The following is a 12,353-nucleotide window of genomic DNA, read 5'->3' on the forward strand; positions in this document are numbered from 1 at the left end:
TCACGCTGCTGTATCTCCCAAATGCAAGCCCTGAGCCTTATCACTCTTAGCATTCATGCACACTCATGCACACACACACCGCTCACATGTATAAACTAGCCTTAGATCTCCACAGGGCTTTCTAGGAGTCCTTTATGTTGATTTCCCAAATCTCTGTCTTTCCCCTGCCTCTGAACTTTCCTCAGTTATTATTTTTAAGGGTGGAAGCAGATATCTGCGGATTGCCATTGTCTCATCCACTAAGGAATTTGTTCAAGAATGGATTGCTAACAGAATGACTAATTTTTCTTATCAGATAGAATTTGTGTCCTTATGACACTGAATAATTCCCTTTGATATCATTGAAAACTAACAAAACAGAGGCACCTGGGTGGCTCAGTCAGTTAATCATCAGATTAACTTGATTACGGCTCAGGTCATGTCTCACGGTTCCTGAGTTGGAGCTCCGAGTTGGGCTCTGCACTGACCCTGTAGAGTCTGCTTGGGATTCCCCACCCGCCCTCTCTCTCAAAATAAATTTAATAAAAAAGAGAGAAAGAAAAATAGTGGGACACGTGGATGGCTTAGCTGGTCAAGCGTCCGACTTCGGCTCAGGTCATGATCTCAAGGTTAGTGAGTTTCAGGTCACTGTGCTGACAACCCAGAGCCTGGAACTTGCTTCAGATTCTGCGTCTCCCTCTCTCTCTGCCCCTCCCCCGCTCACACTTTGTCTCTCTCTCTCTCAAAAATAAGCATTGAAAAAGAAAAATAGCACAACAATAAATGTAAGTGATAAGTAGAAAGTTTAGGGGCGTGGTATACAGAGGAGTCCCAGAAAGAGTGAAGTATAAAGGAACGGGGTTATTTTTAGCAGTAGCAGAAGAAAAAGTATCATAAGAGAAGAAACCTATGCTCCTCAAATTGGAAAAAGCATGCACAGTGATGAGCAGAAAGATTAAAAGGATGTTTTTGGTAATTTGATAACTGCTACTGAATTTCAAAACATCAAGTACAAAGAGGAAATCTTGGAAGCCTTCAAAGAGAAGGAAAACACACAAACTGGATGAACCCTAAGAAACCGAAATTCCTCCTCTGGATGGTAAGTTTCTCATCAGCGACAGCAGCTGCGTAAAGAGAATAGTGCAACTTCTTTACGTGCATAAAGGGGTTTTCATTCAGGTTTTTCACTCAGTCTAGCAGATGTTTGAGCAAATTTTCAGATGTAAAAATTTTAAAATGATTGCGACGCGTCTCCCGAAATGAATTCACAGGAAACAAAATCAAACAAGAAAAATACAAAAAGACGTAGGGCACAAGAACAATTAAAAAGCCAGAGGACCGAAACCACTAAGTACAAATAAGTGATTTTTTTTATAGTACTGCAATGACCTCGGATGAAATCATTAATCTCTCTGAGCATCAGTGTCTGCATTTATAAAATAAGGATAATTCATCTTGTCTCACGGACGTTGTTATGAGGAATGAGTCAGGTTTTCCGTGAAGAGTGTCTGGTTCATTGCCCGATAAGCATTCAGTGCTTAGGAAAAGGTAACTCTGCGTATATATACACACTTATGCATATTTGGCCTTACACACAGATGGATGAAGCAATACACTGAAATCTTAAGCATGCTACCTTCATATCCCTGCTACCTTCATATCCCTGATTATCTTCTAGTTAGTGATCTTTAACATAGATATGGCACATGTAGAAGGGATGCTCTCCCAACGGCCATGTGAAGCTAACAAAACGACTGTTAATAGGTAATTGGCTAGGGGCGCCTGGGTGGCGCAGTCGGTTAAGCGTCCGACTTCAGCCAGGTCACGATCTCGCACTCCGTGAGTTCGAGCCTCGCGGCGGGCTCTGGGCTGATGGCTCGGAGCCTGGAGCCTGTTTCCGATTCTGTGTCTCCCTCTCTCTCTGCCCCTCCCCCGTTCATGCTCTGTCTCTCTCTGTCCCAAAAATAAATAAACGTTGAAAAAAAAAAATATGTAACTGGCTAGACTCTGAATTCAGAGAAAACATACATTGAAACATAATTCATTGTTAATATGAATTAACAGCCAAAGTTTTGTTTTCCCTCATTCTTGCATGTCCATACCTGGACGAGATTTCTGCAGTTTGCCGTCCTCATCTTCTTCCAGTAACCTCATCAGAATCCTTCATATCTTAACTCTTTCCATCGTGCAGCGATAGGAATCTTTCTCCTCTTTACCCTCGTTAAACAGATCTGTGACCATACAAAGCTGACTGATTTATTTGGCCAAATGTATTACATTTTATTTATTTATTTTTTGTAACACTGATGTCCAGCGATCTAAAATTCAGAATCATTTTGAAAATTCTGTCAGTGTTTGCTTCCTATATTTTGGATATCTGGTGTCTGGAATGTATATGTTTATAATTTGGTTAGATTGCATTTTATTTTTTTTTTTAATTTTTTTTTAACGTTTATTTATTTGTGAGACAGAGAGAAACAGAGCATGAACAGGGGAGGGTCAGAGAGAGAGGGAGACACAGAATCGGAAATAGGCTCCAGGCTCCGAGCTGTCAGCCCAGAGCCTGACGCGGGGCTCGAACTCACAGACCGTGAGATCATGACCTGAGCCGAAGTCGGACGCTTAACCGACTGAGCCACCCAGGCGCCCCTAGATTGCATTTTAAAATAGTACGCTTGCAAGCTAGCCAGGAACCTTATTATATTAATTCTTCTATTTCCTCTCCTCACAAACCCCATGGATTGGGACTATAATGTAAAAAGATGGCCTTGTCCAAGTACTGCTTTTTTCATAGCCTTTAAGGTTGAATTCTGGACCAGAGAAGCTTTCCTGTGAGGTAGAAACAGAAAGGGGCTGCCGACAGTAGTCTGTTGTGTTTATAACTCACAGTCTTGTACTCCAAGGTCATGATGTCTCCTCAAATTAAAACATTGGCCTTCAGGGGCACCTGGGTGGCTCGGTCGGTTGAGCGTCCGACTTCGGCTCAGGTCATGATCTCATGGTCCGTGAGTTCGAGCCCCGCGTCGGGCTCTGTGCTGACAGCTCAGAGCCTGGAGCCTGTTTTGAATTCTGTGTCTCCCTCTCTCTCTGCTCCTCCCCTTTTCATGCTCTGTCTCTCTCTGTCTCAAAAATAAATAAGGTAAAAAAAAATTAAAAAAAAAAATTGGCCTTCAGTCATGATACTATATGAGGTCACTGATGCCTGGAGAACATGTAAAGTAGCTGGGGACCTGAAAAAGGTAACCCCTCTAAAACGCAATAACTCCTAGAATATTCCAAGAAGAAAAATCGAAGAGTTATTATGAGAATTAAAACATAATAAAAACACTCAACAAGATTAGGAAAACCAAGTGGAAATATTAAGCATGGAAATATATTTGAAGTAAAGGACATTTTATAGAGTTGATCAGTAGAATTGATGCCATTAAGAATGAATTAGTCTAAAACACAGTAGAAAAGAAAACGAAATGGAAAATACAAAAGAAAAGCTGAGCGATATGAAATGCAAGTAGAAATGCCAACTCAAGAGAGTAAGAGAAGGAGGATCTGAGAAGGAGAGAGAGATGGAGAGAGAGACACACACACACACAGAGAGAGAGAGAGAGAGAGAGAGATGAAATGGAGGATAAATTAAAGAAAGCCAAACACAGAATTATGGGGTGCCTGGATGGCTCAGTTGGTTAAGCATCCATTCGGCTCAGGTCATGATCTCACTGTTTGTAGGTTTGAGCCCCACGCCGGGCTCTGTGCTGACAACTCAGAGCCTAGAGCCTCCTTCGGATTTTGTGTCTCCCTCTCTCTCTGTTCTTCCCCTACTTTCACTGCCTCTGTCTCTCAAAAACATGGATAAAGGTTAAAAAATAACAAAAAAGAGAGAGCCAAACACAAAATTAAAATTGGTATTAGGGGGTGCCTGGATGGCTCAGGCAGTTAAGCATCTGACTCTTGATTTCAGCTCAGGTCATGATCTTACAGTTCATAGTTTCAAGCCCAGAGTCAGACTCTACACAGACAGCACCGAGCTGCCTGGGATTCTCTCTCTCCCTCCCTCTCTACCCCATCCCCTGCTCTCTCTATCTCTCTCTCACAAATAAATAAACATTTAAAAACCATAAATATGAAAATTTAATGAAATATTTTGAAAATGATTCATTAGTTGTTACAGGTTGAATTCTGCCCCCCACAAACTCATAGGTTGGCGTCCAAACCCCCAGTATCTCAGACTGTGATCTCATTTGGAGATCGAGTCTTTATTAAATTAAAATGAAGTCAGTGGGGGTGGACCCCAATCCATTATGACTGATGTCCTTATTAAAAGGGGAAATTTGGAGATAGACTCACATACAGGGATAATGTCCTATCAACATAGTGATAACTATAAGCCAAAAAAAAAAAGCCTAGAACAGATCCTTTCCTTACAGCCCCCACAAAGAACCAACCCCACCAACACCTTAGTTTCAGACTTCCAGCCTCCAGAAATGAGACACAATAAATATCTGTTGTTTAAGCCACCCAGTCTGTGGTGCCTCATTAGGGCAGTCCTAACAAAGTGAAATACCCATGCATTTATCAACTTAGATAAAAGAGGATCAATAGATTTGGGGGAGAGAGAAAATGCCAAAACGAAACGTGAAAAAAGAAATAATTAAAGTAAATGTGGAAAGGGCACCTGTGTACCTGGGTTGAGCAACCAACTCTTAAATTCGGCTCAGGCCGTGGTCTCACGGTGCGTGAGATCGAGCCCCGCTTCCGGCCCTCGCTGGCAGCACGGAACCCGCTTGGGATTTTCTCTCTCTGTCGCTGCTCATCCTCCACTTGTGCTCTTTCTCTCTCTTTCTCTCAGAAATAAATAAATAAGCAGTTTTTTAAAAAGACACCTTTCCCCTTTTACTGTGATCATGAAACTGAAGGAAACCAGAATGCGTATCCCCAAATATGTCTCTTTGACATAAAAAATATTCTGCACCGAAAGCAATCAGGAAGCAATGAACACGGGAGAGACTCACCCTACTCCACCTTTTCCACCTAAAGATATAAATTCTCCTTTCACTACACCAATTCTTATTAGCCCCTGGAAAGCAAACCGTACTCCATTAGCTTCCCACAGAGCGCCACCTTTGGAAGAAGACTAAACCTGCTTTTCCTTCTGCTGTTACTTCTCTCCAAAAGTATTGTTCATTGTGGAAGATGCTAAGTAGGCTGGCTTTCTAAAATCCCCTTGGATTTCCTCTTCGTTTTGGCTTCTCCCATGTGATGGGTCAGTACCTTGTTTTTCCCTTATTAATCTTTTTGTTGAAAAGCCCAGCCGAGGGGTGCCCGGGTGGCTCAGTGGGTGAAACCTCCGAGCCTGGAGACCGCTTCCGATTCTGTGTCCCCTTCTCTCTCCGCCCCTCCCCCACGTGTGCTCTGGCTCTCTCTGTCTCTCAAAAATAAATAAATGTGGGGCGCCTGGGTGGCGCAGTCGGTTAAGCGTCCGACTTCAGCCAGGTCACGATCTCGCGGTCTGTGAGTTCGAGCCCCGCGTCGGGCTCTGGGCTGATGGCTCGGAGCCTGGAGCCTGTTTCCGATTCTGTGTCTCCCTCTCTCTCTGCCCCTCCCCCGTTCATGCTCTGTCTCTCTCTGTCCCAAAAATAATAAATAAACGTTAACAAAAAAAATTAAAAAAATAAATAAATAAATGTAAAAAAAAATTTTTTTAATAAAAATAAAATAAATAAATAAATAGCTTTCATTCTTTTTATGCCACTGTTTTCCAGAGTGGCTGTGCCAGCTTGCATTCCCGCCAACCCTGTAAGAGGGGCCCCCTCTTCTGCATCCTCACCAACACCTGCGGTTTCCTGTGTTATTCATTTTAGCACGTTCTGACAGAGTGAGGTGATATCTCATTGCAGTTTTGATTTGCATTCCCCTGGGGATCAGTGATGTTGAGCATCTTTTCATGTGTCCGTTTGCCATCTGGACGTCTTCTTTGGGAAATTGTCTATTCATGTCTTCTGTCCATTTTTAAAATGGATTATTATGGGTTTTTTTGGAGGGGAGGTTGAGTTATATAAGTTCTTTATATATTTTGGAAGCATTTAGTCTACTTACATTCAAAATAATTGTTGATAGAGATATGTATTTATTGCCATTTTATTACTTGTTTTGTAATTGTTTCTAGAGATTTTTTCTGATCCTTTCTTGTCTTTGTCACTGTTGGTCTCTCCTTTGCATTTAAATTTTTTTTTTTCAACGTTTATTTATTTTTGGGACAGAGAGAGACAGAGCATGAACGGGGGAGGGGCAGAGAGAGAGGGAGACACAGAATCGGAAACAGGCTCCAGGCTCTGAGCCATCAGCCCAGAGCCTGACGTGGGGCTCGAACTCACGGACCGCGAGATCGTGACCTGGCTGAAGTCGGACGCTTAACCGACTGGGCCACCCAGGCGCCCCTCTCCTTTGCATTTAAAGAGTCCGCTTTAGTATTTCTTGCAGGGCTGGTTTGTGGTCATGAACTCCTTTAGTTTTTGTGTATCTGGGAAATCCTTATCTCTCCTATTCCAAATGATAGCCTTGCTGGATAGAGTATTCTTGGCGGCAGATTTTTCCTAGTCAGCATGTGGAACGTATCATGTCCTTCCTTTCTGGCTTCCAAGTTTCTCCTGGAGAGATCTGAATCTAGCCTTAAGGTTCTTCCCTTGTAAGTTAAGGACTTCTTTTGTCTTGGTGCTTTTAAGATTTTTTCTTTACCCTGTAGTTTGCAAGTTTAATTACAATGGGCTTTGTTGTTGGCCTCCTTTTGTTAGTTTTGATGGGATTTCTCTGTGCCTCCTAGATCTGGATGTCTGTTTCCTTCCCCAGATTAAGGAAGTTTTTAGCTGTTATCTCTTTTTTTTTTTTTTAATTTTTTTTTTTTCAACGTTTATTTATTTTTGGGACAGAGAGAGACAGAGCATGAACGGGGAAGGAGCAGAGAGAGAGGGAGACACAGAATCGGAAACAGGCTCCAGGCTCTGAGCCATCAGCCCAGAGCCCGATGCGGGGCTCGAACCCACGGACCGCGAGATCGTGACCTGGCTGAAGTCGGACGCTTAACCGACTGCGCCACCCAGGAGCCCCAGCTGTTATCTCTTAAATAGGTTTTATGTTCTCTCTTCTCTGGGACTCCTATAATACAAATGATATTACTTTTGATGGAGTCACTGAGTTCCCTAAGCCTATTTTCATTTTCCATAATTCTCTTTCTCGCTATTGTTCAACTTCATTATTTTCCATTATTTTGTCTTCTAGGTCACTAATTCAGTCCTCTGCTTCTTGCAGCCTGCTGTTCATTGAATCAAGCCTGTGTCCAATCTTGCGTATTGCACTCTTCATCTCTGATACTTTTTTGACTCTTTGATTTCTGCAGCAAGGGTCCCACTGATGTCTTCCTTTTTTTTTTTTTTCTTCTCAAATCCAGTTGAATATTGTTATAGTTGTTGCTTTAAATTCTGTATCAAGCATGTTACTTATATCTGTTTCACTTAGAGGTCTGGCAGTGGCCTTACCTTGTTCTTTCATTTGGCATTTTGTCTAAGTCTCTGCTTTCTTCTTTGTGTTCGAAAAGCCAGTCATGTCTCCTGCTCCTCAAAGTAGTGGCTTTATGAAGAAGGAGTCATGTAATGTCCAGGGCCTGATGCTTCAGGGAAGATCCCTGGTTTGTGCCGCATGTGCTCTGCTATTGTGTTTTGCAGGGGCTCTCCTTGCCTACTGTGGGCAGTGTTTGGTCCCTGGCCTGAATGTGGTGAGTTTTAACTATGTGTGCTCTAGTCTGCTGTGAAATGAGACCTGTCACCACCTGCACCAGAACGGAGGCCCTGCAGAACTCTCTGGTCAGGAGGTGTGGTCTGGGCAGGCATTTGTGCTGAGGGGACCAGTGCCCTGGGACTGATGCAAGCATGACTAGGAAGGGCAGTCCTGCCAGAGTTCAGGGGTGTGGGACTTGATGTAAATAAGTCAGGCGGACAACGTTGGCATTGCATTGTTTCTTGCAGATGGCTCTGTCTTTATGCTGAGGGGCTGGGGGCGTGGGGAGGGGCACACACCAGCATCTTTGTTCCTATGAATGTTGACTCTCAGTAATGAGTTAGTTCTGAGAAGTGTAAATAATCTCCCCTTTGTGTGCCCCGGCATTCTTGCAATCACAGTTTCAACATTGTCTTCCTCCAGATTGTCTGCCTGCCTTGTCTCCAGGAGCAGCGCAGTGCCCTCAAGGCTCTATTCCCGCCAAGCCTCCCGACCTTTAAAAACCCAGGCTTTAAGCCCCACTGGTTGCAAGAACTGATGAAATTCAGCCCCTCTCATTTTCCAAGCCAATGTCTTTGGAGAGATGTTCTCCTTGTGCATTCTCCTATGTGCTCCCCTCTCTCTCCATCCCTTTCCTGTGACCAGTACCCCCTCCCCTCCATAGCACCCTCCATCTATTTCTCCCTTAAAACATGTCTTCCCACCTTCTTCAATGTGGCCTCTTCTCTCGCTTTACTTGTGGAGTTTGTTTTGTCAGTCTTCAGGTCAACTTCTAAGGTATTTAGGACAATTTGACAGTTTTCTTTTTTAAACTTTTTTTTTAACGTTTATTTATTTTTGAGACAGAGAGAGACAGAGCATGAACGGGGGAGGGTCAGAGAGAGGAAGACACAGAATCTGAAACAGGCTCCAGGCTCTGAGCTGTCAGCACAGAGCCCGACGCGGGGCTCGAACTCACGGACCGTGAGATCATGACCTGAGCCAAAGTCGGCCACTTAACCGACTGAGCCACCCAGGCGCCCCTAATTTGACAGTTTTCTAGTTGTGCTTGTGAAATGAGAGGAGCCTGTGGCTCGCCCACTTCTGCCAGGATCTTCCTGACTCTCCAAATCCTTTTTCCTGATATTTAAATGCATGTGAGTGAAAAACATTCTTTCCAGATTGTTTCTACATTTGCTAAGTAAGTGTCAGAGAAGATCACTACTAAAAGTATTACTGTTTGTTTTAATCTCTTAACATTTCCATGAATGCCAAATCGCCTCTCTGATTCATTCTGCTCACCACAAATTACTGCTTTTATCTTGACATTTCCTTGCTTAAATGCATTAAATTTCTCCCTACTGCTTACAGAATAAATAAAAACGTTTATCTTAATTTTTCTACTGTCCTATGATCCGATGACTGTCCTTTCTCCCCTATCTTTGATTTTGTTGATTTATGTTGTCTTTTATAGCCACTTGTCTGATCATGGCCCTTTTGTTGAACCTTGGACTTTCTTGATTACCATCCACCATTCACACTATTTCTACCTTTTGAAATAACCTTGCATTTCCTCCCTCCTTCCACCAAGTCTAAGTGATCTCTCCACTGCTGATGCCCCATCTGAACAGCTACAGCGGTCATTGGTACTTCTCTTCTTTGCACTTCATAAGGTCATTGTATCCTTTATTACTTTAAGATGTAGATGCTTTTAATGAGAGTTTTTAAATTGATTATTATAAAGAGGGATAAACGAAAATAAATATTCAGGCTAGGTTTCTCTGGACATTTTACAGTAGACATTTATTTGTTTTGCAGTTCACAAATTGAAAAAAGGCTGGATGCTACACCTTTGTATGTATCTCTCGCTCATACTGACCATTGCCATACTAGGTGAGTAGCTTAGCTCATAAATTGTCTATGCTTCTCCATGCACAGTAGGGCCAAACATATCTCAGACTTAATCTTGGATTTCTCAGTCCTGGAGTAATAAAAAGGTCTTGTAGAGACAAGTCCTCAGATTCCTACCAGTTTGGCAGGTTTTACCACATTCCTTGCCTTTCTCAAAAATGCTCTTGGGGCACCTGGGTGGCTCAGTTAGCTAAGAGTCCGACTCTTGGTTTGGGCTCAGGTCATGATCTCATGGTCATGAGACTGAGCCCCACACCAGGCTCGGCTTTGACAGCCTGGAGCCTGTTTGGGATTCTCTCTTTCCATCTCTCTCTTTCTCCCCCTCCCCTCCTCTCAAAATAAAGAAACTTAAAAAAAATACTGTTGAATCTTTTCTTCGTGCTATCCATTCTGATTAGGAGAGGTGATATTCCATTGTGGTTTTGATTTACATTTCCCTGATGATTAATGATGTTGAGCATTTTGTCACATGTCAGTTAGCCATCTGCACATCTTCCCTGGAAAAAATGTCTATTTAGGTCCCCTGTTTATTTTTAAATTGGATTATTTGGCTTTTTTTGGTGTTATGAGTTATTCCTATATTTTGGATATTAAATCCTTATTGGATATATCATTTGTAAGTGAATAAATAAAGAAGACGTGGCGTATATACATAATGGGATATTATTCAGCCATAAAAAGAATGAAATCTCCCCATGATGACGACAAGGATGGACTTAGAGCATATTATGAGAAGTGAAGGAGGCCAGAGAAAGACAAATACCGTATTATTTCACTTATATGCAGAATCTGAAAAATAAAATAAGCAAACAAAAACAGACACAAACTCAAAAAATACAGAGAACAGCCTAGTGGTTGCTTGCCAGATGGAGGGAGTTCGAGGAATGAGCAAAATAGGTGAAGGGTATTATGAGGTACAGACTTCTTAGTTATTAAATAAATAATCATGGAGATTAAAAGTACAGCATAGGGAATATAGTGAAGAATATCATAATAACTTGGAAGGTGACCAATGATAACTGCATTTTTCACACTGAGCATTTTCTAATGTATAAAACTGTCAGATCACTATGTTGTACACCTGCAACTAATATATGACTATACCTTAGGTAAAAAAGTGAATTAAAAAAAAAAAATAGGGTCACCTGGCTGGCTCAGTCAATAGAGCATGGGACTCTTAATCTCAGGGTTATGAATTTGAGCTCCATGTTGGGTGTAGAGATCACTTAAGAAAAAACAAAAAAAAACTAAATATTCTAAATATCACAATACAGTCATCTTAATCTCAAAATACAGTCATCGTCTTGAATTATAGTTCTTAGTCTTTTTTTTTTTAACGTTTTATTTATTTTTGAGACAGAGAGAGACAGAGCATGAACGGGGGAGGGGCAGAGAGAGAGGGAGACACAGAATCGGAAACAGGCTCCAGGCTCCGAGCCATCAGCCCAGAGCCCGAGCAGGGCTCGAACTCACAGACCGCCAGATCATGACCTGAGCCGAAGTTGGACGCCCAACCGACTGAGCCACCCCAGGCACCCCTAGTTCTTAGTCTTTGAGTAAGATAATTATAAATTTTCAAATGACCACCAGATAACAACACCAATAGTCATGTTTTTTTTCCAATGTTTGTTTGTTTGTTTTTTATTTTTTTAAATTTACATCCAAATTAGTTAGCATATAGTGCAACCGTGATTTCAGGAGTAGATTCCTCAGTGCCCCTTACCTACTTAGCCCATCCCCCCTCCCACAACCCCTCCAGCAGCCCTCAGTTTGTTCTCCATATTTATGAGTCTCTTCTGTTTTGTCCCCCTTCCTGTTTTTATATTACTTTCATTTCCCTTCCCTTATGTTCACCTGTTTTGTCTCTTAAAGTCCTCATAATAGTCATGTTTTTTAACTGAGAGTACTTTGTGCAAGTTAAAGAACCAATATTAGTGACACCCGGGTGGCTCAGTCAGATGAACGTCTGACTTTTTGGTTTCTGCTCAGGTCATGATCTCACGGTTTCATGAGTTTGAGCTCTGCGTTGGGTTCTGCACTGACATTGTGGTCCCTGCTTGGGATCCTCTCTCTTCCTCTCTCTCTGCCCCTTCCCCACTCATTCTTTCTCTCTCTCAAAATTTTTTGTTTAAAAAAGAACCAATATTACATACACTACACTTATTATTTTTATTTAATTCTCACAAGGCCATGACATAAGTGTAATTATGAAATCCATTTACAGGCACAGAAATAGAAGCCAGAGTGAATAAGCTGCCTCTCACAAATGACAAATTCCAGAGCCAGAATGGAGACTCTTGTCTGTCTGGTTCTAATTCCTGATATTTTAACCACCAGGCAATATTGTCTTTATAACTTCAATATTTTTTTGCTCTGATTTCTTTTGGATCAAGATTAAGTTATATTACTAACAGTTGTTCTAGGAAACATTTATGATGTAAAAAAAAAAAAAATGTCATAGGGGCGCCTGGGTGGCGCAGTCGGTTAAGCGTCCGACTTCAGCCAGGTCACGATCTCGCGGTCCGTGAGTTCGAGCCCCGCGTCGGACTCTGGGCTGATGGCTCAGAGCCTGGAGCCTGTTTCCGATTCTCTGTCTCCCTCTCTCTCTGACCCTCCCCCGTTCATGCTCTCTCTTTCTCTGTCCCAAAAATAAATAAACGTTGAAAAAAAAAAATTAAAAAAAAAAATGTCATAATGGCACAAGTGATTTGTTGCAACAT

General features: G+C 42.1%; 1 protein-coding gene across 4 annotated transcripts in view; it reads left to right on the forward strand.

Annotated features, from left to right (window-relative positions):
* Positions 1-12,353, forward strand: part of LOC112867878 (C-type lectin domain family 2 member A) — a 435,003-nt gene that overhangs the window by 1,540 nt on the left and 421,110 nt on the right. For 3 of the 4 annotated variants that reach the window (XM_086714120.1, XM_086714118.1, XM_086714121.1), the window contains exon 2: positions 9,541-9,615. The exons of the other annotated variant lie outside the window; for it this stretch is intronic. In XM_086714120.1, coding sequence (XP_086570246.1) covers positions 9,541-9,615 — 75 coding nt within the window. The remainder of the gene's footprint in view (positions 1-9,540; positions 9,616-12,353) is intronic. 4 annotated transcript variants of the gene reach the window in all.

The sequence above is a fragment of the Puma concolor genome, chromosome B4, assembly GCF_028749965.1.
Source record: "Puma concolor isolate L17-30 chromosome B4, mPumCon1.1.hap2, whole genome shotgun sequence".
Classification (NCBI taxonomy): domain Eukaryota; kingdom Metazoa; phylum Chordata; class Mammalia; order Carnivora; family Felidae; genus Puma; species Puma concolor.